Below are 27,064 nucleotides of genomic sequence, written 5' to 3' on the forward strand. Positions count from 1 at the left end.
ATTTTCCATGCACCATCTCCAAGAATGGTGCCCATTTCCATGGAACAATTTTTTCAGAGCTGTCTCTGCATCCATCTTATGCTGCAAGGAAATTGTAAAGCCTTTGTTGTAACTTGTGAAAGTGGGATGTTGCAGAGAGTCTGACAGCGTGTGCTTCCCCTGCCATGGCTTGCTCCGTGGTTCCTTTTCACTCACATGCTCTCCCTTCAAAAGCCCACTGGATGCTGGCTCCAGAGGCTGACTTCTTGTGCTTTTGTCTTGGTTGAGAAGCTGCGGGAGTCCGTGGCCAGTATGGATCAGGGTTACACTGACTTCTTCTGCAGTCCTGCATTTCTCTTTCTCATTCCTTCTCAGCTTACGCAGGGTTCAATTGGAGGGTTTGCCGTGTTTGTCAGAAAAGAAGCTCCTTTCTTCTCTTCTGGTTTTCTAGCCATGTGATAAAGGCCCAACAGCTTTAGAGCCTTTAGAACAAGGAAAGGGTAGAGTCCTCTGTTCACCTGCAGAGAGAGGAGTTGATGCAGTCAGGTAAGACATGGAGAGCCAGAGAGATCAGCTGGAATGGAACCAGATTAAATGCATTTACTCTGCACTGTTCCATTAATGCCAAGTAATTACCACATACAGTGGGATTTTTGTTTTGTTTTGTTTCATTTTGGCACAAGAGAATTCTTTTCTAATGTGAGTGCATTAGACAGTCCGGTTTTCTGGACTCTTAGGTGAATTATAACAAGCCTTCCCTATTCCCATGTGTTTCTCTTCCCTTCCCCCTGGCATTTGAAAAGCTGGCAATACAGAGATGGGAAATGCAAATGCAGAGAGGAAGTCTCTTTCCCAGTGGCAGCGATGCTGGTTCTGCTGCTCTGGTGCAAACTCCTGGCCTGACTCCTATCCCCAGGATCCTGCCTCAGCAAATTCAAAGTGGCCCAAAGATGGATATCAGAAATGCTCCAGCTAAAGGAAAATTTTCACCGGGGCATATAATTCACTTGGGGGTCAATGTGCAAGTACTGCCTGATCCCACTGGCACCCTGATCTCTGAAAGCAGTGCTGCCAAAATACAAAATTTGTGCTCAGGCTGCCATGAAATTCCTAGGCTAACCATCCATACTGGGCACTAGAGACTGTCTTGAAAAAGGGATGGAGAAGGGTCAGAGAGACTCAAAACTGCTGTATCAAAACCATTCTTGTATTTTGGGAGCCAGGCAGCCATAAATGTAACAATTCTCCTCTCTGCTCAGTGAAGTGATAATTTCTATAGTGAAGAGCTGATAAGTTTTCTTGGTTTTATTTTGATGAGTATCTGGAGGAAAAGAAAAGAAACCTATTAAGGTCTGTTGCTACTCCAGTTTTACTTTCATGTCGGACAATAGCTTTTCCATATCCCACAATTTCACACATACTATCCCTGTCCCACAAATGCCCAGATCCCAACTTAAGGCTTTCACAGTGCTTACTGGGAGCTGGGTCAGCATGTCTGCCTAAAGACCTCCATCAGACTGATCATACATGGAAAAACATTGTGCAGCACAGTGAGGTGAAGCTTACTCCATGTTTGGAATGTGGATGGATTTTTCCTCTCTTTCTTGCAGTGACTCTCAAAAAATCCATAATATACATGGCAACTTATAGGAACCTCATTTTCCCACTTGATTCTCCCTAAAAACCCAGGTGTAAAGCTGTGTTGTGGATCCCAGCTGATGGGAAGACAGGATGACACAAGGAATAGGAGACTCCACAATTGAATATTGTCCCGATTTTTAAAGGTGTTGTCCCTTCCCTTTCACTGCCTCTTAGTGGTCGGGAAGTGGGACTCATTCAAGATTCACACACGTTGTGCTCCAGCTGGGGCCTATGGCAGATCTGCCAAGGCTGGAAGCTTTCAGCAATGGAAAGGGAACATTTTTGCATTTCCTTTAGCTCCACCATGTTCCTGAAATGAGATATTTTGTTGTGAGTGTACATCTAGGCTTGTGGACATCCTGTGCTTAGGTCATGCTCCACCTTGGTTGTTCCTGCTCTCTAAATGAGCCACGCAATTTGAGGATAAGCAAAGGATTCAATTTTTAGGCACAAAAGTCACATGCCAGTAGTATGCTATAGACTCTATATATGAATCATACCATATCGTGCAGTGCACAAGCAGTGGAACAGGCACAGGCAGCAGCACCCTCAACTTCTATACCATGTATGTGTTCAGCAGTCAGCCAGGAGCAGTTGCCAAGACTGAAAGACGACTATAGCTGCTGAAAAACTCTGCACAGCAAGACACACTCAGCTTGCGCTGTGGGGAGGTTTCTTGTTTCATAGCATCAAACAAGCAGCACTCATTCTACAGGGGCTGTTACCTGCCCCCAAGCACTCAGACAGGGGAACTGCAGCACACCTCCCCAGCTGGATAAGGTCTTCTCGTTAATGAAAGCAGTTGTAAGATGAGAACTGTCCGAATGTCTGCTGGAGGAAGGATGAAATCACACACTCCTGTCTCATTAGCATCCAGCTTTCCTCACTTGCCTTAGAACCATGGGCTCTTCACTCCATTTCACTGCTGGAGCTGGAGTATGTTAAACTTTGGCAGGTGTTGATGATCTTGCCTTTGTCTCAGACTGCCGTCCTTGATGATAACATTCAGGGGTTCTTTTCCTGTCCATTAAGTGGTCATTCACTGCCTTTGGAACCTTTCTTCCTCACTCATGTCTTGCATTTTTTGTCAACTAATTATTACTATCTTGATGGTTTTTATAGACCTAATAAGTCTTTTGTGTCTGTTATCTCAAGCCTTGAATTTGTATGAGAAATACAGATTGGATAAAGCACCTTTTGCATTTTCAGATGAAAATGTGCACAAATCTGAATCACAATTATTATTCACAAGTTTGTTTTCTCGTTGTTAACAAGGCCATTGTAACACGCAGGGTTCATCATATTTATGCAAGATTGGAGACTAAATTTTAAAAAGCAGGAGAGAACAAATCATAGGTCTCAGTGGGGTGAATGACCAGTAGCTGCTTTGAATGTGTGCTATTTTGTTGGGAGTTTCCTTTGGAAATAATTGTTACAGTCCCCAGGTATCCTATTACCGTGTGCTCTAGTTTTACATAGAATTTACCTGCATTATTTACAAGTTGTCTCTAACCTATCATTCCTCTTCAGATCAGAGGATCTCATTTCCAAGACCTTGTCATGCTGCTCATGTTGCTCTGAGAGGAAAGAGACTGTCCACCTTTACATTTTTGTAGGGGTAGAATTACACCTGCGTGCCTGAAGAGTGTTAGAGGAATGTTTTAAAAAGTGAAGAGGAAATGGCACAAAGATAACCTTCCATGACTGGTGTCACTTGACTATTCTGGCACCTGCTTCTTTTGCCGAGTTCAGTTTATGGTCAGAGGAACTGCGTTTAGTTTTACGTTTTTGCAAGTGGGTTTGCCTGACACTCAGTGTTGTTGGATGTCCATTTCCCACAAATTTGTGTTCTGCCTATGCACAGAAGCTGGCAGTCCCGCCTGTTTGGTGCTGCTATTTAGGCCTTTTATTATCAGAATAATTTTGCCTACTCATAAGCAAAACCAAGAAAAGAGCTTTTTCTTTGGTCTGTCGGAAGTGCTTCTCTCATCTCCATGACTTTCCAAGAGCTGCAAATAAAAAGGAAAAAAAAAAGGCACATTCATCACAAATTTTCTGCAAGATTTTTGTCTTTGTATATAAAATTAAGTGAATGTTATAGTAGTATAGAATTTCCTGCGTACTTAGATGCAGACATGGGTGCACAGTGGTTTTGGCTGCGAGCAGTGGAAATTAATAAATTTGTCAGTATATGATGTGGAGCAGGAGTTGCCATCATGAAGGTCGTGGCTGCCTGGCTCTTGCCATGTTGATAGATAATAAGAGAATCAAACCTTGATGGAAAGGAGGGAATCCTCTCTCTCCTTCCCACTGCTGACACCCTCAGTTAAAACACTGCTGACTTGAAGGGATTTCTCCATCAGAGCTAATTAGCCAAAATTATTTCAAAGTCTTATGCCTGTGTAAACAACTCTTCATAGGAGCTTTTTGCAGTAGCATTACATCAAGAAGGTTTTTACTCTTTATATCACTCATCTTGTTTCCTGTTGTTGACAGAATATATTGATGATATTGCTTCCTACCTTAAGGAGTTGTCATATGATAGAGTATACCAGCCCTAAATCCAGGCTGAAATTCTCCTCCTTCTATTTCCCTCAGTTTCTCCCTCATGTTGTGTTGGTTTCACTGGAAGTTGAAGATGTTCCTTTCCTGTCAGGACACTGTAGGCCTTGCATTCATCAGGAGAGGGCATCTGGGATATGGTCTAGAATACTGCAAGGATTGGATCTTGCATATGTGTATTCTTCTGCCTGGGACAGGAAAACAAATTAAATTAATTAAAGTAAAACAGGTTGGATGCTATTCTGAATAAAAAACAAGTCATGGAGTGGGAAAGCTGTTATGAATAATTTAATTTACATTTTGACCCTTTCTTTACAGCCACAGGGACTTAAAACCAGAAAACCTACTGCTGGATGAAAAGAACAACATCCGGATAGCAGACTTCGGGATGGCATCACTGCAGGTTGGGGACAGCTTGTTAGAAACCAGTTGTGGGTGAGTATCTCAAAGCATATTACAAAAATGAGGGACAGATTCCAGACATAGATGTTGTCTATAGAAAGGGTTTCAGTAAAGACCTGCAGTCCTACACACTGCACTGGTGCTTCCCAGCAAAACAATAAATTTATATGATGCACGTCATGTAGAAGAAAACTGAAAGAAGGGGGATTTAGTGCTTTGCAGTGAAAAGCAGGCCACTGCAGGTGTCACATACAGATAGAAAAACCAATGCTTTCAGGTTTGGATTCATCTGCGTATGCTGGTGTGTTTGTTTGCCTTCACTGGCCATATGATTTTTGGGAACTGAAAGCACTAGTTGACTGTTTTAAGAAGAGGCTTTGAAAAAATATTAAGGGGCAGAAAAATGTTCTTAAATGGAATTTGCATGTACTGTGTAGGCTGTCTGCTTGCATGCAGCTGTTCGTATTCATGCTCAACACTGCCTCTGTCAGCTCCCATGCAGGGGGACAGGGAGGAAGCAGGGTCCTTTGCAATGACTGGCAGGGCATGAATGCGGGTACAAAGAAGCCTGCCTGGAGGAATATTGCAGGGGCAGTCTAAAGACATTTCCATGCAAATTCAGTTGCCTTCAGGCACCACTGGACCATGCTCCCAATTCCCAGTGCCAAGATGACTGTGCAGGGGCTGTGGCACTCAGCTGTAGCAAGGGCAGCAGCTGCATTGAGCTGCTGCGGCTGGGCACCACTACACCAGCTTTTAGCTGTGTTAATTTGTTTTAACAGCAAGCACAGAAACCAGATAGTACCAGCAGATTTCCACTTCCTCACGTGCAGACTGACTTTTCTTGGCCATTGGTAATGTGATTCTGATGACTTCAGCCCAGGCCCATCCTCAACTGGTTACAGTTCATGGTTCTTTTGGTGTCTTCTCTGGACCAAGGCAGTTCAGGGTAGACATGGAGGCGTTGTGGTTCCCTCTAAAGCCCAGCCACCGCCTCTCAGTCCTAGCCTTTGCTTTCCAAGTCATAAATAATGGATATCAAAAGTATTTGAAGTTCATGATACGATATAATGCTGGTTGGTGAGTAAACCGAGACCCACCGGTTCTCTCCTGGCTGTGTCAAGTCAAGATCTGAGGTCTTAGCAGAACAGATGAAAAGAAAGGAGCTGTGATGCCGAGGTCAACTACAAGACCCTGCACTTGGGTAGGGAGACACTCAGTATCATCAGTGCAGGCTGAGGGATTAAAGGATTCAGAGCAGTGCTGCTGAGAAGGGCTTGGGGGTACTGGTGGATGAAAGGCTGGATGTGACCCAGCAATGTGCACTTGCAGCCCAGAAAGCCAAACGTGTCCTGGGCTGCATCCACAGCAGTGTGGCCAGCAGGGAGAGGGGGGGGATACTGCCCCTCTGCTCTGCTCTGCTCTGCTCTGCTCTGCTCTGCTCCGGTGAGATCTGCGCTGCATCCAGCTTTGGGGGATCCATAGCATAAGAAGGATATGAACCTGTTAGACTGGGCCCAGAGGAGGCCATGAAGGTGGTCAGAAGGCTGTAACATCTTCCCCCTGAGGACAGACTAATAGAGTTGGGGTTATTCAGTCTGGAGAGAAAAGACTCCATGAGACCTTATTGCAAATTTTCAGTACTGAAAGGGGGACTATAAAAAAGATGAGGACAGACATTATAGCAGGACCTGTTGTGACAAGACAAGGGATAATTGTTTTAAGCTAAAAAAGGGTCAATGTGGATTAGATACAAGAAAGAAGTTTTTTACATTGAAGGTGGTAAATCACTGAACAGGTTTCCCAGAGAGATGGTAGATTCCCCATCCCTGGGAATAGTCAAGGTCTGGTTGGATGGGGCTCTGAGAAACTTGATCTACTTGGAATATATCCCAGCTCATTGCAGGGGCATTGGATTAGTTAAATGTTAAAGACTGCTTCCAATCCAAACCATTCTGTGATTCTGCACATCTGTTGCTTGCAGCTTCTTTCAAACTTCTCCTCTAGATCAGGAAATGCAGTCCTCCCTGCAGTTGCCACAAAGCCTCTACACTCTCTAGAGAAAATTGTTCCCCTTCCCTCTGTGAGAAAAAAAAAGAGAAAGTATAAAAACCAACCCAGCCTCAATTACCTTGTAGGATTTTTCATACTTCTAGGGAACCTCTCAGTAGGGTTCCTGTTCTTGTTAGCACTGAGCTCTGTTACCCATATCTGCAGTCTCAAAGGGAGACTTCCTTCCCATAAGCTGTGCTGGAATTCAAACCTGCATGCTTGAAGCAGATCCAGCCCCCACATCGTGGCCTTAAAATGCACTAATAAAGAAATCAATGGAACGGAAGAGATGTGCCTGTAATAAACAGAACACAGCAGCAACGCTATCATCTCTTGCCTTGCAGATGCATTTTAAGTGTGTTGCCAATCACTAGACCTCCATGTGAGCTATTACACCACTTCATTAATTCTCCTGGAATGCAGCCCAGCATGGCTGATACTGGTGTCGTGTGATCTCTTTGGTTTGGGGGGTGAAGGGAGGAAGGAATATATAACAATATGCCACACTGTTCACAGAGAAAGGTAATCCAGTTATGACTCCCTTTCCCTTGCAGCACGTGCAGTAACCAACCTCAGAGCTTTTCAAGGCAACAGTTTTACCTACCCATGCAGTGGGTACTTTCAGCCAGCATGAAAAGGAACAAAACAGAGTGAATCATGGCTGAGATATTGAGATTTAATGAGATGTTCCTCCATGCAACCATAAGTTAATTTCAAGAATGGCTTTATCCATACTGTGAACACTGATAATGAGATGAAACTGTAACATTTCCATTGACAGTCATGCAGGGAGTCTCCAGGTATTTCTGTCAGTCAGAGTGGGAGGCTCAGATGGGGTTGAGCTGTGTGATACAGCTAACTTTGTCAGTTTAGCGAAGTGGGGAGACTGCAGTCAAAAATTCTTTGCTATCACAAGTGAACTGCTAAGTTTAGTCCAAAGTTTGGGTAGTCTTCAGGTCACCACAGTCTTGACTGGCATCACGAAGAGTAGCCTCATGTAGCCTGAGGTATGATGTAATTACATATCTCAGAGTCACTGTTTTCTGGGAGATACTCCTTGTATCCATGGTTTTCTGTAGCACTGATAGCACTGACAGACTACCTGAAGGACACAATAAAAGTGCTGTCCAGATGTGTTTGTGTAAGAGGAGGCAAGGATGGACTTGCTATTTCACTGACATAATTTGTCATTGCCAATTGTCAGTGACACATTCGGCCTTGATTGTAATGAATCCCCATTATAGAAGTGTGTATTGTGTGAATCCTGCATATGCACAGTGCAGAGGAATATGCTGTAGGTTTTTCTAGTGTTTTTAGACCCTTAAGGGGAAGAGGAGCTGTGTGTAGGCTCTAGCTGTGTGTAATTCTGCTTATGGCAGAAATTGTGCAGCAAGGCAGTCTTACAGAGAGATGGCCCTTGAAATGCCAGAATAACACAGTGAGTCTCTTCATTCCTTCAGAAGCAGGGTCTGTCAGCTAACAGCAGACAAGGAAGGAAGAGAAAGATGTGAGAGGCTTCTGCTTCTATTATTTTAGATCTCTTCAGCTCTTCTTCCTCTTTAGCCATCCAGGCAGTGGCATGCAGAGACACTCCCCATCTCTTTCTCAGTGATTCTTCCTGGCTTGCTGCCTTGCAGTGTTTCAGAATAGGAGAGGTTGTCCAATCCATCCTGGGTTGTCACTAGGCAAGAAAAGTGAGTGCCTTTTGGTTAAACCTCAGGTCTGAGACCCAGGTTATCTGAGCTTGATTTCTGTCTCTGCTGAAGGCATTCACGGTGGTCTAGGACGAGATGCATTGCCCTTCTCTGCTTCAGTTCTCCGTCTTAGCAAGTCATTGGTGTATCAGCAGGCCTGTGGTGAGCAGATCATTCAGAGGACAGATACACCTCAGTGTCCAAGCACCCTTTCTGCTTTTAATTACATGACATGATGCTGCACATATTCTTTCCCCTTATAATAAATATGTACATATATCTACAACATATGCAGTCATTGTTAGGGTTGCAAATTTAAGCTCTTCAATTTGGAAATGCCAGAATTAGTACTTTTTACCCCATCTCATCAAAAGCTTCCATTTCCAGCACTCCATTCCTGTCTCCTTCCTGATTTGTTCCACAGTTTAGCTGACTTGTCCCATTCATTTCTGCTCCATATTTGGCCCCACATTCCAGATTGTTTTCTCTTTTTTACTAGGTTCCACCTCTAGTTTCTGTTACCTGGTTGTGTGAGTCAGTTGCTGCCAGTCCTAGATCTACTTCATTAGTTTTGCACTCGGTTTGGTTTTAAGTTTGGCACCATGTGGTAACCCCACCCACAGCAGCTCAGAGTTTCAGATAAAAAAGATTACTCTGTGAAGTGTTGCCACTGCAGGTAGGATTTTGATCCTAATGTTCCTAGAGAGTTTCTGCTAATAAATGCAAATTGCAGTTTTCTGGTGAAATGCAATATTTCTACAATATAATTTCTAGAGAATGCAAATAAATACTGAGGTTTTCCCTTTGCAGTGGAGGATACTAGAAATTTTTCTCTTATTTTTGAAAGAGCATTTACTTAAAATTAGACTTAGTGGTAATGCTTCAGCCCATACACAGCATGCATGCATATAAATACATGAAACCAGTCTGAGACAGACAAAAAGCAAGGAAAATTGTTCTTAAATTGATAGTAAGTTACAAGGAACTTAAAATGAGGATTATAAAGGGAAATACCAGACAACCTTATTAATGACCATTGGTACCAGCATCACATATAATACTTCACAAGGTATGTTTAAAGAGCTTGGATTATGCAGAATCAATCCCTGAGAATTTAAGATGTGCTTTTCTTGAGCTTCTCAGTGTAGCATTTACTCAACCTATGCACATTAGGATATGCCCATTAAGTATGAGCTTGTACAGTTTTTTTTTCAACGAATCTTGCCTCATTTGATGATTGGATGGTGTGTTTTTGTGAGTAAACAGCTATTTAATGTTTGGGTTTTCCTCATCATTTATTTTATGGATCCATTTATAACTTCTGCTCACTGCATTCAAGCCTTGCTATGAATGCTAGGTAGGATTTCCTCACTGTGTCTTAGGTTTCCAAGTATTAATTATACTGTTTTCATATTATGTTTGCCACATTGTTCTGGTTATCTCCATTTTTATGAGGACACAGGATTCTGCAAAATAAAACTCCAAATTGTCATCCAGTTTTGAGTGTACAGTTGGATGCTGTTAGGGCGCAATACCTCAGGATACTTGGTGCTTGCTAACAGTCCTTTACTGGGAGAGCACAGTGCCTACCAACTGCAATTGCTGCTCCACATGCTTATAAATGCTGGAAGTCAAACTTGGATGTGTAGCACTGTGATTCTGAAAACTGGGGAACATGCAACTCATAATTACCTTTGAACATCTCAGTTTAAGGCACCTGTTCATTTTCTTTCACAGAAGGATTCTCTGGCAGGGACAGAGTTTGATTCTCCCATGTGTCAATCAGCTGCATGCTTGTAAGCTTATCCTTATTGACACTAAAGTTTCATCACATTGCTACTTCCCAACTTCAGTCACAAGTAGAAAAGAGGCATTGGGCACAGCAATGCATCCACCTGACTTACCTGCAGAGCACAGTGTAACATTTTCCACCTTTTTTTTTGCCAATTCTTAACTTTTGGGTACCTAATTTGGCAATCTTTATGCCCTTTTAATACAAGGGTCTGGTTAATTTTTAAAATTAAAACCTCTTAAAGGTTCCATGATTTAAAAATTTGAACTGATAATTAATGAATTGATTTGCAGATTATTCAAAAATATAATTGCACCCGTGGAATAAACAGCTGTAAGATGGCTGAGGGCTAGATGCTGAGTTTTCTCATCCAAAGGTAAATGACTGAGTTGAAGCTTTAATGGCAATATAGCACTCAGCCTTAACTACACCTACTACCTTAATTACAGCCTTACCTGCAGCTCCTGCCTTCACTGCAGCCTTAACTACCCACTGCTGCTGGAACCTTTCGTTAGTGTCTCCCTGCCTTTCTTTTCTCTGTGATCTGTGGCTGTTGCTTTCTCTACTCGGAATGCCAGTGTCCTTCTCCTGAATTCCCTTTATCTATTTTGCTACTCCTCTGATCTTCCCCTTCATCTCAGCCCTTTGCTACCCAGCATGGGGGGAAAGCAGAGGCAGCCTTTTGCTCTAGTGGGTAACTCCTGCCTCTGAAAGCCAGCTTGGAGACAGTGATTAAGAGAGGGGAAAGAAGGACTCTAGAATCGAGCAACAGCAAAAACAGCCAGATGTGTGAGGATTTCTCTGCAACTGTACAACATCCTATATCAAGGTAATTTCATGCCTTGAAGAATAAGTATAATAATAAAATAAAATAATAATAAAAACAGAGGAAAGGAGACTTCTTGTTCCTCCCTCTCTGCAGAAACTCTGCATCTGTCTCTGAGGCCTAAAGGATGGCCCTTAAAGCAGCTTTTCTTCTTCCCCAAGTACCATCTTAAGGCATGGGACCAAAGGACTGAGGCACAGACACTTATCTTTACTGGGACTTGGGAACTCATCAGGCAGTGTAACCCGTGGTTTGTCTCACTGTGGAGCAGGATCACACAGCTTTTCCTGTCCTTCTTGATCAACCAACCACTTCTCTGGCAAAGCAGTTACTGTGTGTTCCCAGATAAACCATATGTGCCCAGAGGATTTGTGTGTGTGCAGTGCAGGTCTCTCTAACCCACGTAAAAAAACCTGTAACTCACAGGCACATCACATCTGCACTGAAAATATGGCCCTGGTTGTCTCAGATCTGCAGCTGCACAATATCTTGATGTGTACAGATCAAGAGCTACTTTCCTAGTTTCTCAGATGAAATTCAGAAAAGATGCGTCAACGATATATACATTTCTTTCTGCATGCCTGACTTAACTGTCCAGAGCTGTCCTGGATTTCACCATTGCTCTCTTGTCTTATTTCCTCTGGTTTAAATCCCACGTAAATGCTCTGAGGTCCCCTAAGATCCTTAAGATTATTGTGTCCTAGAGTCACAGCTGTGAATGACCATTCAGAGAGCCCTTCCTGTCCTGTGCAGACTAGCCTTGGAAAATCCCCATCACCCTGGAAATAAACACTGCCAACATAGCTGCTTTTTTGCAGTGGTACCCGCAGGCAGCAACTCTTTCTTGATCTTGCTGAGCGATATATTTATTTGTTATCAAGGGCAGACTGGGGATTTTGCTGCACAGAGATGTAGCAGAATGATGAGGAGGTGGCCTAGGGGACAAGACAGGGAATGTTGCTCTTGACACATCTATGTTGAATAATTAGTGATAAGAGCCAAAGAAATATTCATGACTCTGTAGAAAGATAAATAGATTTTTGATTAAATTTGAGTTTTGTCTTTACAGCAGTTGAAGTTGCTGTGTGATTGGTAGCATGGAAATTAGGTTTTTATGGATTCTGGCTGACTGGAGGATCCATTTTAAAGCTGTTAGCCAAGATAATGCTGCAGATATCTAGCTAGTGTGTGCTGGCAAGAATTGAGAATGGCAGTGCCAGAAACCCGTGCTCTCTGGGCAGTTGCAATGCAGCTGTTGAATGATCGAATCTATCCAATTTGTTCAAAGGATTTATTATAAGATTTTCTCCACCCAGACTCTTAGACTTTTGCAGAATTTCAGTGGTGCCTTTTAAGATCTATGGCACATTCCACTGCAGTTCAACAGACCTCAGCAAGGAAAAGACTTCAAGGGCATTTGCTAGGGGGACACATAAATACCTATGTACCTATCTTGAGTTCTTCACTTACATTCTTCTTTTCAAGGATGTTAGCACAGGAAGCTTTCAAGGTGGTTGCCCTGCTCAGCACCCACAATTAAGAGTTCTGAAATCCTTGCTGGAGTCATAATATACAAATAAAAATTCAGGAACACTCTGCAAATTGAGATACTAACTCTTCCAGTCCACTCCAGTGCCATTGCCATCCAAAAAGGATTGTATTGAAGGATACTGCTGAACCGTACAGGATGCCATGCAGCATTTGAGAAGTCTGGCTAAAGTTTCTAGGTCAGCCGTAGGCACCACCTGTAGTAGCCATTTAATGTACTGTGTGTGTTCATGACTCATACAGAGAGGTAGCTGTACCTTGCAGAACCTAAAATCCATGCGACAGTAAGAAATTCAAACGTGCTAAGTGACGAGAGCTTGACAGTTACCTAGAATGTGTCTGCACTCCTTTTACCTCCTCATATATTTTCCAAACCTAATGTGATATACAGAACGTGTTAGAACTGACCATTCTGTTCTGAGGTGACTAAACTGAGCAAATATCCTTGATCTATGTAAGTTCTGTACTCTTTTTGCTACCATTGCTACTCAACCTATGCACATTAGGATGTGGCCATTAAGTATAAGCTTGTACAGGTTTTTTTTCAACAAATCTGCCTCATTTGATGATTGGATGGTGTGTTTTTGTTCCCAAATTCCAGTTGCATTACTGTGTTCCCTACAGCTCCCACTCTGCCCTCCTTCAGCGTTCTATGTAAGCAGTCCAGCACTAGTGAGAGTTGTACTTGTCAGACCTGGGCTGCAGTCCCAGTTGTGGTGCTGCTCCTTACTTGTGCTTTGTGTGTGCCTTAGGGATGGCCTGTACCCTCTACAGCACTGTTAGATATGAGAAAAAAATGACATCACTAGTAAAGCATTCTCTCAAGAATAATTTGTCTTCTAAAAGCTTGCAAAATCATGTCTTAGTCTAGTGTTACGGGTTTTTGTGGTTTAGACTTTGGGGTTTTAGAAAGAGTAAGTGTAGTTGAGACATAGGGGGTTAGAAATTAATTTAGGTAATCATCCACGAATCATAGTGCAGGTCTTGGTTTGCTATAAAGAGGCAAATTAACAGGAAACAATATATTTAGGAAGTTTGGGAATATGTACATAACATTAAGCTATTGTATTTTTCACTCTGGCCTCACTTTCTCTCTTGTGGTGTGAAAGCTGCAGTGGCATGGCTCTTGCTTTAGTCAGAAGAGTAGACTCATAGTGAGGTTCTGGTCACATTTTCAAACAGGCCAGCTGCAGCTTTTAAAAATGTTAAGTAACCTTGTCCATGTTTCCATGGCTGTCAGTGACAGAGCTACACAGAGAGCCTGGGTAGTCTGTCCTACCCACTAGACACAAGACTGTTCTTTCTGGTCTTCCAATGAGCAGCTCTAGCCAGCTCTCTGAGGGAGGCTCTGGCTTTCATTATCTGTTTTGACTCTTGAACCAAAGTTTTTAAAATGTAGTCTAAACTGAGGCACTACTGAGCAGACAGACTGGTTAGAGTACCTGTGAATAGCCCATGTCTTAAATGGGCCCAGGGTTGGTGTTGTATTAGATACTGGATTAAGCTACTGAATTCCACTTTTCCTGAAACTTGTGAGGGATCAACTGCATTTCTCTCTCCTCACAGAAGCTTTGCTGTCAAGGTAGCTGCACTCCCCAGTGTACCCTGAGTTTGTTGTCATGCTCTGCCAAAAGCTGTGATACCAAATCAGGGCATTCTGTGCCCATGGGATGATATTTTGCCACAAGATAAGTGTAGTGTGTATGGAAATTCAATTAATGGGCTGTCTCACTGGGCATTAATATAGCATCCTAGCACAAAGCTAACCTCGCTGTGCTTCTGGTTTGCTCATTACTTTGTGAGACAGGTATTGCCCAGCCATGATTGCATTTGTCACAAGAAACACATGCACAAATGAAGACAGGCTTAGGGACTGCTGGGAGGTGTCAGTATAAACAATAGCATGATTTGCACAAGGGTTTCAGACAGTTTGCATCCCTTTTACTTGTCAAGCTACTTTAATGAAGGCTATAAAATAAATAGCCACAGCTATAATCTTTAGGAATTAAAATTATTACCTGGCAAGTTGAAGTAATTAACTCTTCTCAGCCAGGAATCAAACAAGAGATATATGGGTAGAAGGATGTGAAAAGAATATATTAACTCACCAGGTAATAGTGCTACTGTCCATCCTTTTTTGGATTTTTTTTTTAAAGGCATGTTGCAATCATGTATTGGCAGCTTTTGTGACCACTGATGTAAATGAGAGTCATCTTAGCAGAAGAGATACCAGATATGGTTTAGGGATGCATCTGTCTTGTTTCCTGTAAAAGGCTTTGCAATGTGGGCCTTCCTTTTAATTAGCTACAAAGCCAAATTAAAGGGTGGGTTTAGAGAACTGGAATTTTATACCCATAGAATATACCTCGTCTTCCCTTCATTCCTTGCTTTGAAGAAATTCATAGCAGGGCTGTAGAGTTTTAAATTATGCTAGTTCTTGACCGTTTTCTGGTCTTGTTAGAAATATGTTCTTGTTGAGGTAAGGAAACATATGCTGGTTTGCACACTTTTATTCTGTATAAGCAAGTCTATCATCATTTTGCTAAACAAAATGGAAGTGCACGTAACCATAAATACCAGGCTGTTACAAACTCATTTGACTGTATTTGTCTTTCAGATCACCACATTATGCTTGTCCTGAAGTCATCCGGGTAAGTTGGTTAATATTAGTGTACAAAAATACCTTGTTTGAAATGTCCCTCATTGCAAGTACACAGATAGATCCTCTGTACAGGGAATCTGCCCAAGGCAGAGGGAAAGAAAAGCATGTAAGGAACCTAAATAGAGTTTTGTTTGTTTGGCCCAGCCCTGAATCAAGCCACATTGGGAAATAATTGTATGTTATTCTCACAGTACCTTTGCACCATGTGATCAGACAGAAGTACAGGAACCTGGCTTAATTTGATCTTTTGACCCAAGGGATGTAGTCCCCTCAGCTTTCCTGTCTCTGATGTAGCTGTCATCTCAGTAGAAAAGCTGGGGTTGACTGTCAGTGATGTTGGTTTCCACTAAACAATATTCTTCCCCCCTGCTTTCCCTTTGTCCTCTGAAAATAAGTATCCAAGATTTCAGTGCCCAAGGTTGCCCTCTTCCAAAGCATGTCTCTACTGTAAAGTCAAGCAGGAAGCACACAGGAGAGACTGTCCAGACAGCACTATGAGTTTGCAAATAATGTGGCTGGGGACAAGCTCCCTGAAGAACCAGGGCAGGGAAACACACCTTCTTGATGTCCTTAATGCACCTGTTACTCTGTTGAAATGCCAGATCTGATAATTTGTGAGGTGTCAACCATTCCTGCCCTGCTCCCACTTCTGAGCCTTTCATCACATATCCCAGATAAGACTGCAAACTGATATTCACAAAAATTCAGTTAGCCAGCTGTGTAGTGGCTTCCTCCTAGTTGGGAAGGCCAACTTGGGAAGCAGGTAGCTGAATTGAAACACGGGGTTTCCCATTCTCCCCTCTCTCATTCCTCAAGGATAATTAATTCGTTTACTAGCGATCGATCTTTTGAACCTCTGTGTCATTGCTGCGCAGGGAGAAAAATATGATGGAAGGAAAGCAGACGTCTGGAGCTGCGGAGTCATTTTGTTTGCGTTGCTAGTGGTGAGTCATCTTCCTTGCACTAGCCTTTAAAAAGAAAAGAAAAATCTGAAAGTGCTGCTGTATTTAATGGCAATTCTATTGACATCATGTACGGATGGGTTTTTTTAGTCCTCTATTTTTGTATCTCTCAGTGGCATCCATTTCTCTTATTTCTACATCAGCCCCAAAGGAAAAGCATGAGGAATATTTCACTGCTTCTTTGAAACACTGTTGCCCTGCAAAGGAGAGCATAGACAGGCATCAAAAACTTGTCTCCATAAATGCTCTTTGTTGTGTTGCGATGTTGCACCACGTTTTTGGATGGGTAAGGATGTGTGGGGTTGCAGCTCCAAGATACAGAGAGTGTCAAACAAGTTGTACTTTACGGGATCAAGATATGGCTGGGTTTGGGATGTGTTCACTTTTTTCTGCTGTCTGTATATATGTGCTTCAGCAGGTATATGCATACATTAACTGCAGTATTTTTTCAAGGAAAGACTTGAGAACCTCATCTTTGTTTCATGCAAGCAGTGAGCTACATTTTAATTTGGTACACATGGGAATATAAAACTGAGCCAGTAGTACAAAGTTTAAATTAGTTTCCATCTGGCTCAGTAATACTTTAAGTGTTCAAAATGTACTACCTTCTAACTTATTCTTCTTTTGATCAGAGTTTCAATTCTCTGTGGAATTTATTCTGAAACGAAGTTCTATTATAACACTACTAAACATCCAACAAATGGGTGTCCAACTGAAGGCAGATAGGCTTGGCATTTATTATCAATTTCCATAGTATAATGTAGGAAAATATAGTTTATGTTAATACAAGCATATACCACATGCAGGTAAAATATTCTATATGAGTATACGTTTTATGTGCATGTGGTTCATATCTGTAATAGTTCATCTGATCATCTATAATTATAAAAATAACAAGCCTGAAATAAAATTTTGATTTTTTTGTACATTTATCAGTAAACCTAATTGCTTCACTTAAATGTTTTATTTGAAAAAAAGCACTTGTACAGTGTAAAATGAGATAAATTCTGGATATTATTTTTGTTTAAATATTTTTAAATTTTAGGGTTTTTTTGTATCAAAAGATACGCTGATTCTTTCTTAATGGCTCAAGTCAGAATACCTTGAAGTAATCTCAGTATGATGCTTTCATTCGCCTTAACCAGTCTTACTCCTTTTTTATTTTTAGTCATTACAATTCACTGGCATTTTTTAAATTTTAATTTTTTATCTTGATGTTGCATTGGAAGAATTTTAACTGTCACACTAGATAGCACATGGTCATCTCTTACTGAGCAGTTACTTTCATAGCTGATAAAATAGAAATGTATAATGAGCTCTTAATATAACTTCTTGAATTTGTAAGAACAGAAGAGAGAACGTGCCAATATGGTTAGGATTTGTCAAGCAGGGGGATTTTCAGGGGGATTCTCTGTCAATCTTGGGTGTCTGTTGCTGCATCTTTGTCTGTTCCTACATACACACATGAGCCTGAAAAATTATTGAAATAAGTCTATTATTGATGGAGAGTGCAGAGCTCCCCAGTTAAATTATGTCAGGAGGAACCCTGCAAAAACTATCAAGATATGATAGCAGATGGTAGTAATAAAAGACATGCAGTTGTTACCTTCAGGAAATGCCACACAGCGTCCTTTCTGACTTCATCAGGGCTTAAATTGCATTAGCCAAAGTACTGAACTATCAGAATTGATTTTCCTTTAAAGTCTGGAATGGATAGGAAAAACGCAGGTAACTCCGGAGCTTGGTTACAGAAGGCAGGGAGAGGCTCTGCCTTCAAGGCCACTTGAATGAACAAACACCAGTAAGCAGAGCCCAGTCGTGGCTGCCATCAGGTGGCTTCCTGAGGCTGCTGTAAATAGAGCTGTTCTTCTCCCTAAACCATAGACACAGGATTGCTTATACAGATGCACTACTCACTGTAGTAAGAGCAGTGCCAGAGCTGACAACTTAAAACTTCATTATCACAGCAGCTGACAGCTTGCAGCTTCCCACAAACCATCCTGGAAATCAAGGAAGCTCAGCACCTACTAGAATTAGGCAGTGAAAGAAGGAAGTGAGAATATCTAAGAAGGTGCAGACTTGCTATAAAAGGGTATCAGCTTCAGTCAGTAGAGTTATCCTAAAGATTTCAACTTCTCTTTTTCCTTTTTGTCCTTGCAGCAAGGATAGTTCTTTTACTGCTTTTTGTAGCAAGCTGATGATCTATTCAAAATGTAGTTTCAGCTAAAAAAACTTCAAGCCATTCATGTAAGTGAGCTACAGTAGGGAAGCAATAGGAACTGATGACCTGACCACAGCATGGGAACTGGATGGAGTATATTAAACAGGTAGAATGTCTGCTGCTTCCAAAGGCTAATGTTGGTTGGGGTTTCTTTCAGCTGTGTCATTTTAATGCTCCATCGAAAGAGCATGTTCTTTACTGAAAGTCTCTCAAAAGCTGTTCACCTCCTTTTCAATGTCTGCAATAAATGTGTCTCAGGAAGATTAAAAATAAGGAGATGATAAACATTGCTGCTGTGAAAGTATGCCCAGGAGGAATAACAGCAGATCAAAAGCTTGAGCTGAATTTAAGTGAATCCATGCATCTTTGGTGAATTTGCCTGGAAAGGCAATTTCATATTTTGTATTTTACTTTATAGTGGTAGTGGTTTTCTGACTAAAGGTCTAATTAAAAAAAACAATGTCCTCAGTTTTGTTTCCTATGTTAGAAGAAATACAGCAGCACTAAGAAATTGTTTCTTTTCAATGGATAAAAAGTTTTTTTCACTCATTAGAATAACGCATTTTGAGCTGACTTCCTCTTTTCCATTCTTTCGCCGTGTTTATCCTGGCTTTTCTCCTTTGGCCGTCTCCAGTTCTCTCCCATTGACTGCTCTGTCCCATCCCTGCAGGGTGCCCTGCCGTTCGATGACGACAACTTGCGGCAACTGCTGGAGAAGGTGAAGCGTGGAGTGTTCCACATGCCCCATTTTATCCCCCCCGACTGTCAGAACCTTTTGCGGGGGATGATTGAAGTGGATGCCTCGAAACGTCTCACGGTAAGGAGGCATCGTGAGCAAGGCTTCATTTCTCACCTTGTTGCAGGAATGGTTGAGCAGCTAAGGTAACTTGGTGATTTAGTGGCATTCCTATGTGTTTCCTCCTGAGCAAAGAAGGAGTGGAGTTGGTGGAGTCTTTGGGAAGAAGTTAGTTACCATCTCTTTTGAGTCATGAGGACAGATTGCTTTTGTGTTTTTTCTATAGCCTCACGATTCCCTTTCACATGTAACACTGGGCATTTAGAAAAAATCCCTCATAGCTCATCATAGAACTGCTGGCCCATTCACACATTTTGGAGTCCACCTGAGTTGTCTGATTCTTCTGTCTGATACAGCAGTTTGCTGGGAGCGTGATGTAACTGTTTGAAGGTCACAGGTGTTAGGACTGGTATTTGAAGCTTTGCCATTAAACAGAGTGTGATTTTCTTACATTTCTGACAGAAGTGTTGGCTTCTCACTTCACACCACATAAGCTGCATTGTATTCTATCCTGCATTTGCTCTGCATTATCCTCCAGTAGCCTTCAGAGCAAGTGTCTGCCAGTCTGCTCTTTCATACTGTGCCCTGTGGTCCTGAGCACTGTTAGTCCCACAGTGTTGAGCTCCTGGCATTCAGCGTGGAGTCTGCATCTAGGATACATCCCATCACTACCACAGAGACCCTGCAAGAGTGAGGACTGACTGTGTAGTGATTGTATCCTTCACTAACGTTATGTTAATGTTTTAGGGAATTAAAAAACATTGGCAATTAAAATAATTTTGGAAAGTAAGATTGCCTGCTTGTCAGTGGAGGCGTGTGCCTTTATGGGTATATTGCCCCTGTAAATCCTATTGTCAGCCCTTGGTGATGATTTTATACAGATTTACTAAGCTCACAGATTCTGAGTGGGAGTATGTATAAAGAAATGTAAATTTAAAACTCCTCCTGGTTCTTCAGTCTGCTAAAATATTTATAAATAAACTCTCAGATCACTGGTTGGCCGCTCTGCTGAGATTGGTAACAACAGTCTGTGCCAGCTGTGATGGTGCTTTTGGGATGCAGACACCTCTCTGCTAAGAAGTTAACTGAAACTCCCTTCACAACTCCTTACAATATTACCTGTCATCTGGGTTTTTCTTTCATTCATTACCAATCCGGGTCATGCTCTATTTGGTGGCGTAGGGGAAAAGTTCTTCAGGTTATTTCTAGTATTCCTACTTTTGCAAGCCCAGTAGCCATCACATTTTGCAGTACATAAAAAGCACCGATTGAAAAAAAAAAATTACGTACCTTAAAAGACCTTTTTTAAACAGATTTTTAAAGAAAGTAATAACATTTTCACAAGTATATTCACAGAAAGAGCACTGCAGAGGTTAGAGCAATATCCTGAGAGATGAGATAGCTGCTCTTCATGGCCAAGAAAGTCACAAAGTTCCTCTCAAGCTTAGCTTCCTTTCCATGATGTAAACATACCAACTTCTCTATTGTCTTGTTGGGGTTTTTTTTCTCAAAAAAGTGCCGATGGTGTAAGTATGTTAGGGAGCAGATCATCGAGTGCTAGATCCTTCTTCAGATTGTTCTGAATTTTTCCAGAGGGCAGAGACAGACCCTAAATACTTTGAGTTGTGCAATACAGCTGGGAATGTACATGCATAGGAGAGAAAGCAGTTGAGGTAATTCAAGGTCTCAGAGTGACATGCATCCCCCTCCCTTTCTTGATCAAAATTAACCTCTTACTTCCTTAGGGAGGGAAAAAAACCCAGATCAGGTAGTTATTGGCAAGCACTAACCATTGAATTATGAATAAGTATTTGACATAATACATATTAAAGAGCTGAGAGCTGGGAGGAAAAAAGGTTGGCTCTTTGTTATTCGCTGCAGTCTTTTTTTCATTATTTGAGGGTCTCTGGGTTTGCTGCCCCTGCTGCTGTCACACTCCTGTGCTGTTAGTGAGCTGCTTGCTTTGACTGCCAGGCAGAAGGGAGCTCTTTGTTTACTGCACAGGAGCTGGGAATATACAGTTCATTCTGAGGAGAGAGCTGAATTCTATTTTAGCTGTGTTCTATGAAAAAGGGTATAAATATGGGTTTATTTGGAAGCCTCTATTCCTAGAAAATATCTCAGTTGAATCAATTCAATATTTATACAAAGATGTGAGCAAAATTGCAGCTTGGGTACAATAAGTATAGATGTAGCTGTTACCATTACTGATCATTTGCTCAATACCTCACTAGTGAATTCAGCAGAAAAATACAGTGAAATGTAAGGTCACTAGAATTTTTTTCTTTCATTTTTCACTTCCTCTCTCTGCTTTGTTCCTCTTTTTTTGATTTGTATCTCTTTTCCTTTTCTTCCAACTGCATTTCCCTCCCTGCAGTAATTGCCATTTCACAGCACACCCACACCTTCCCCAGTCCATCTGTTAAAATGATCAACAAAAACAGAACCAGCATTCACGTTTAACTGTCATCATTCGCTTCAGCGTTGGAGCTTGTGAAGATTAATGGAGGGGAGGGTACTCAGAATTATTGTTGCTGGCCCTTTCCAGCCTTAAGAAGCAGGCATTAGCTTTCTTTGTATATGATTCATTTGTGGGAACAAGACTTTTTTATTTCTTAGTGGACTATTGTTCACACTCACCATGTTTTACATAGCCTCAAATACAGTTAGTGGGACATCCTTGACCATTCTCATTTACTGGGCCTGTTTTACTAAACATGCTGTAAAATAAAAGAATTTGTGTTTTTCTTTCATTAAACATAAACTTTTCACTAAAAGTTATCCTAGTTCTTGGTGATGGTGTTTCTGACCATCCATATTTATGAAAGGTGAAATCAAACAAAGAATGAGTACTGAGATGATCAGCATTTGAAAGAGTCTGTCTGAATAGTATGGCCCAAAGGAGCTTCAGTTAATGTACTTAGATAATGTCTAAGAAAGGTTGTACTGGATATCTGCATATTCATTAAAGGTAATTGCTAGGGAGGGAAGCATTATTTAAGCTAAAGGAAGATACTGGCATAAAAACAAATGTATGTCAAATGGCCTTACAGGAAAGTGGGCTAGAAGCAAGAAGAATTATAAGCATATCTGTGGGGTTCTGGGATAGCCTTCTAGTAGGAATAGTGTCAGGAGGGAAAAATGAAGTAGTAATAAAGTTTGAGAAGGCTTATGGGAGGTGTGTTCTGGGTGCCTAAAGTACTCAGAATGAGGTTTCTTTTAGTTATGTTCTCTTCAAATGATTCAGAGTTGCTACAGCAGAGAATTACAGCTCCTGTAGTAAAAACCAGTTGCATTCTCAGCCAATATTTTCTTCTCCAGAAAGATAAAGGGCAGAGGCACTTTTCTTTTAAAGATGAATTAGCACTACTGAAACTTTGTTTCTAGAGCAAGGTGGATCAGAGCAGATACTGTTCTAGCACTGACATCTTATACTAGAGTAGGATTACTTGTCTTCCATATTGGGTGTCCACACAGGTGGATATATTTGTCCCTGAATATTACCTAAAAATTCCTTGAATTACACATATTTTCAGAGTCTCCACTCTGCTTTCTGATTTTGGTTTTTTCTTGGATCTGATGCTAATGATGCTGTGCAGAATCTAAAGAATATTAAGAAATGAAGAAGGGAAAACTCACCTGATTATTTCTGTAGAAGATCTTATGGTAAGGTACCTATTCCATAATTCAAATTTTCTCACCTTACAACCTGTAGAATGGAGGTAATTGTCCAGTTGATGTATTTAGGCTGACAGGGGCCTGTTCATGCCCCGTGCACATAGGATAGAGATTCTTGCCCTAGTCAAGGTCCCTGCAGTCTGCTTTAGTACAGCTGCTACTGCTGAAAAGGGTAATGGTTTTACCAGTGCTGTTTGCACTACCAGCCTGAACCCTGTGGCCAAGAAAAGCCTGTGTCTTGACATTACGCAGTAGGTTTAAAGCTCAGACTAGGAGATCTTCTGGATGAAGATTCATTTGAGGTGTGGGTGCACAGATGGGTTTGAGGCTGGTCCCTTTCTGGACAAGGAAGTTTGAAATTTGACGTGAGTTCAAGCCCAGAAGCCCTCATCTATATCCGCAGACTTTGAGAAAGTTTTTCTTCAGGGCAGAACTTTTTAGCTTGGCAACTGCTCTGCTGAGATCAGTGCCGAGGATGTAGACAGCGCTGTCTTGTTTTCCATCTGCCTGTCTGTCTCCATCTGTTGTTCCCTGCCTTAGAATTCAGACGTAAGCTCTTTGTGGGAGGAGACCTCTTTTTCTGATGAGCTTGTGCAGCTCTGTATCACAGTGGGTCTCTCATCTGTGAGAGAGAGAGATACGCACTGAAGAAGCTTCTCGATGCTTCTTCAGTGTACAAGTTTAGTATTTGGAAGTATTTTTACGTAAAACCATGATAAAGGAATTCTCCCTCTCCTTCCATTACAGCACCTTAGCCTGCAGAAATCTCTCTCACTGTACATGTGCAGTGGATCTGAGCATGTTTTGTTATTTCAGAGATGATGTCATGAGACAGTTGCCTGCAATGACTAGGAGACATTAGGAAGCAGCATTTTTACAACTTCCATAAAATGGTATTAAACTTGGCAAACCCATGTGCAAACAGCAAGAAAAACCCTCTGGGAAGGGTTGTTAAATGTCTTTGTCACTTAAATGCATTTAAACATTGTGTTTAAATGAAGGCAGGAGTGAGATTAGCTCCCACTGTGTATCTCCCTCCCCTGCTCTGCACAGTAGAAAGCATTCAGACTTCTTGTCAAAACCAATCGCCCTCCCATAACCCTCCTGTCACTTTAATGCAGACAAAAAGCAACAAAGCATTAATTAATTACCTTTAAAACAGTAGAGAAGATGTTGGCAGCAGCAAGTACACTTCTGATAACATTTCAATGCAATTAGGTTTGAATCAGCATAGGAAATGGGTTTGTAGAATACTTTTCATATCTGGGATATCCCAGCATATTTCACAGTAATGGTTTTGATGTGGATTGAATGGCAGATGTGTGGGTAAACAGCAGCCATGAGAGCTGTCATACACCTTCAAATGTGTATCAAGGTGCAATGGGGCATCTCTTTCAGAAAAATGCTGTGTGTTCATTAGTTTGAAGGAGGTTGATCGGCAGGGATGGGCAGGAGTCATTTGACATCTCTGAAGGAGCCCAGAGGCTCTGTGAATAAGACATGAACTGATGACCCTCTTTTCTTTCCCTCTGTAACTCAGAAAGTGAAGTGCTGTTGTCTGCTTTGCCATGGCATTTCTGCATGTCACAGGCACACAAGAGCGCAGTGTCCCATGGAGGCAGAAAATGCAGCAGGAGAAGCAAGCATGAAAGAGACTTGGACATTGCATAGCTGTATCATCTGCATCTTGTCTGAAATCATTAAACTCGCTAACCCTCCATGTGGTGTATGGGAAATAATGAGTAGATGTGGTTTTACTAGCACAGGAGGCACAGTCCACCCCTTAGCAGATCCTCACAGAACTATACATCTGCTGAGGAACAATTCTAAAATCCTGCCCCATGAAAGATGGGGGCTCTCCTTATGTCCTGTGGTTGTACCTCAGCTTGCACAGAACCAAAAGGAAGAGGGCTGTGTCTCCAGGCTGTTGGGGGAGTTCCCAAATCATATCTTTATCTCGACAGGAGATGGCAGTGTGTCAGGAGTACTCCACCTTGCTCTTAAGAGTGCAGGGGTTAGAGGACTACCTAATACAGGGGAATTGTGATGAAGGGGAGTTACTGTGGCAAGCAGATGCCACGGCTGGAAGCTGTGCCAGTCTGCCTGGCCTGGTGGATGTGTGTGCTGGGGGCATTGGTGCTGCTTAGAAGACAGATACATGAGTGCACCTCTGGTTGCAGTGTAGATGCAGTCTGGGGTTTAAAGGAGACTTTGTTTCCCACACTGTTCCCTTCAGCCTCCTGTCACACTTTCCTAAGCTGCATTCCATTGTTTCTTTGTTTTCAGGAAAAGCCCTGACTCACCTAAAAAAATGATCTCATATATAGCCAAACTCATGTCTTACTGATTTCCAAGACACAGAGAGGTTGCTCCATAGCACAAAGGTCTCTGATTCCTTGCACTCTGTGGCAAACACTTTATATCTATGAGATTTTGTTGTTTGCCTGTTCCTTATTTTTTCTTTTCATTTTGTTTCTTTTTCTCTCTGGTTCTAATTATTGTGGAAGTGGAATGTAATAAAAGCAGGACAGCTGTTGCCATTCTTCCTGACCATTGTAATGGGTCTGTGATTTCCTCTCATACGAGTTTTCTTCCAGCTCTCTCCTGTCTTTCCCCTGAATGTTGCACAAATGTGAGCTCATGTGCAGTGACTATGCATTTTGTTCTGCACCTACAAAGGTGCTGCATAGTGATGAATATAAAAAACATTGCCCACATAACAAATAATCCCTGGACATCCAAGAAAAGTTCTTTTCTGCTATGATGATTAAAACAAAACATATTTGGAAGGTTCTGCTGAAAGTATGTCATATGAGCCTTCTGTTCTCTCTGCTGATGAGGGTTTCTCTTGGAAAAATCATATTGCCTTATTTTCCTGTGCTTGTGGGAAAAGATATCATCATAATATTTGTGGAATCTGCCTTCCATGGGTGAGCATGGCTACTTTCAGCTTTAATCAGTCCTTCAATGCATAGTGAAATTCTCATGTGTGGAACAGGAAAGAGGGAAGTAAAATATATTCATGGTCTGATGTTCACGTGCAGAATTAGTAAATTGTGTAAAACCTTATTCTGCTTGGTCCTTAGATTTTGATGATAAATGTGAAGCCAATCTAGAATGCATCCTGTATCCAGGAAAGTCACGCCACAAATACAGAAATTATTTTGTTTATTATCTGTTTGAACCTATTTTCTTCTTTCTTCCTCTCTCTTTTCCTCCAAAACAAAACTATAAGTGCAATTTAAGTATAAAGGATCAACTATTATGCACATACAAAAAGGAGCAGTTAGATTACAGAGGGAAGGACTTGGGAAGGGAAAAGCTTGAATTTCCAAAACAGTTGCCTGTGAAGCCTTGCACTTACCATTTCCCTGGGATTTGATCTTGACTGATGCCTTATGTCTGGAATTCAAGTGTCATTTCCAGTGGGATGGATATTTATTCCAGTAGGATCAGTGGCTCTTTATGCAGCATAAAGTTCCTGTTGTATGCATATGTCCATCTCTGAAATTTTGGATTTACTTGAATAAGCCTTGAATAAGGATGCCTTGTAGAGTTACCTTTTTTCTATTTTACAGCACTAATTCCTTGTTTTCTTTTCCTTTACAGCTAGAACATATTCAGAAACACATATGGTATATGTAAGTAACTTTAAAAAATTTTTTTGCATACATACTTTGTTTATTCTGGTATTCTAGTGGTCTGTGAAGAGACCACTAGAAGAGTGAGACTGGAGTTTGAAAGCAGGTTTCATATACATGAGAAGAAGAGGCAGAGAACAGAAAGACATCTAATTTTTAATTTTTCTACCCTTTGCTATTCATATAATTGCATTTATATGTACCAACCCAGGAGCTTTTTTGGTACAATGACTAACAACTGTTTGAAATAAGACATTCAGTCCAACAACTTGCTGTGTTAAAGAGATACCTGCAGGTGGTCAGCAAAAAAATACCCAGCTAGCAACCATATTTAGTTTGCTATCCAGGTGCTACAGACAATCCCTTGTAATACCTTCTTGACAAGAAAGCTTTCATTTGTTCCTTCTTGGCATCTTGGCTTCTCTCTGAAGTAGAAACAAAAATGATGATTTTGATAAGTAAGCACCTGTGAGCAAGAGCTTCTCGGTCTCATAATCTCCACTCCTTTTTCATAGCAAGCTAAGCGGCTGTTTCTGGCCTTGTAACCTGTTGATGTGAGAGTACTTCTGTGACTTGATTAAAAACAGCAGTCCTGACAGTGAAACAGG

General features: G+C 41.5%; 1 protein-coding gene across 15 annotated transcripts in view; it reads left to right on the forward strand.

Annotated features, from left to right (window-relative positions):
- BRSK2 (BR serine/threonine kinase 2) overlaps nt 1-27,064 on the forward strand; it is a 304,017-nt gene that overhangs the window by 216,350 nt on the left and 60,603 nt on the right. For all 15 annotated transcript variants that reach the window (XM_068193902.1, XM_068193900.1, XM_068193905.1 and 12 more), the window contains exons 5-9: nt 4,501-4,617; nt 15,114-15,147; nt 16,034-16,102; nt 19,012-19,158; nt 26,425-26,456. In XM_068193902.1, coding sequence (XP_068050003.1) covers nt 4,501-4,617; nt 15,114-15,147; nt 16,034-16,102; nt 19,012-19,158; nt 26,425-26,456 — 399 coding nt within the window. The remainder of the gene's footprint in view (nt 1-4,500; nt 4,618-15,113; nt 15,148-16,033; nt 16,103-19,011; nt 19,159-26,424; nt 26,457-27,064) is intronic.

Source organism: Anomalospiza imberbis, chromosome 6 (assembly GCF_031753505.1).
Source record: "Anomalospiza imberbis isolate Cuckoo-Finch-1a 21T00152 chromosome 6, ASM3175350v1, whole genome shotgun sequence".
Taxonomy (NCBI): Eukaryota; Metazoa; Chordata; class Aves; order Passeriformes; family Viduidae; genus Anomalospiza; species Anomalospiza imberbis.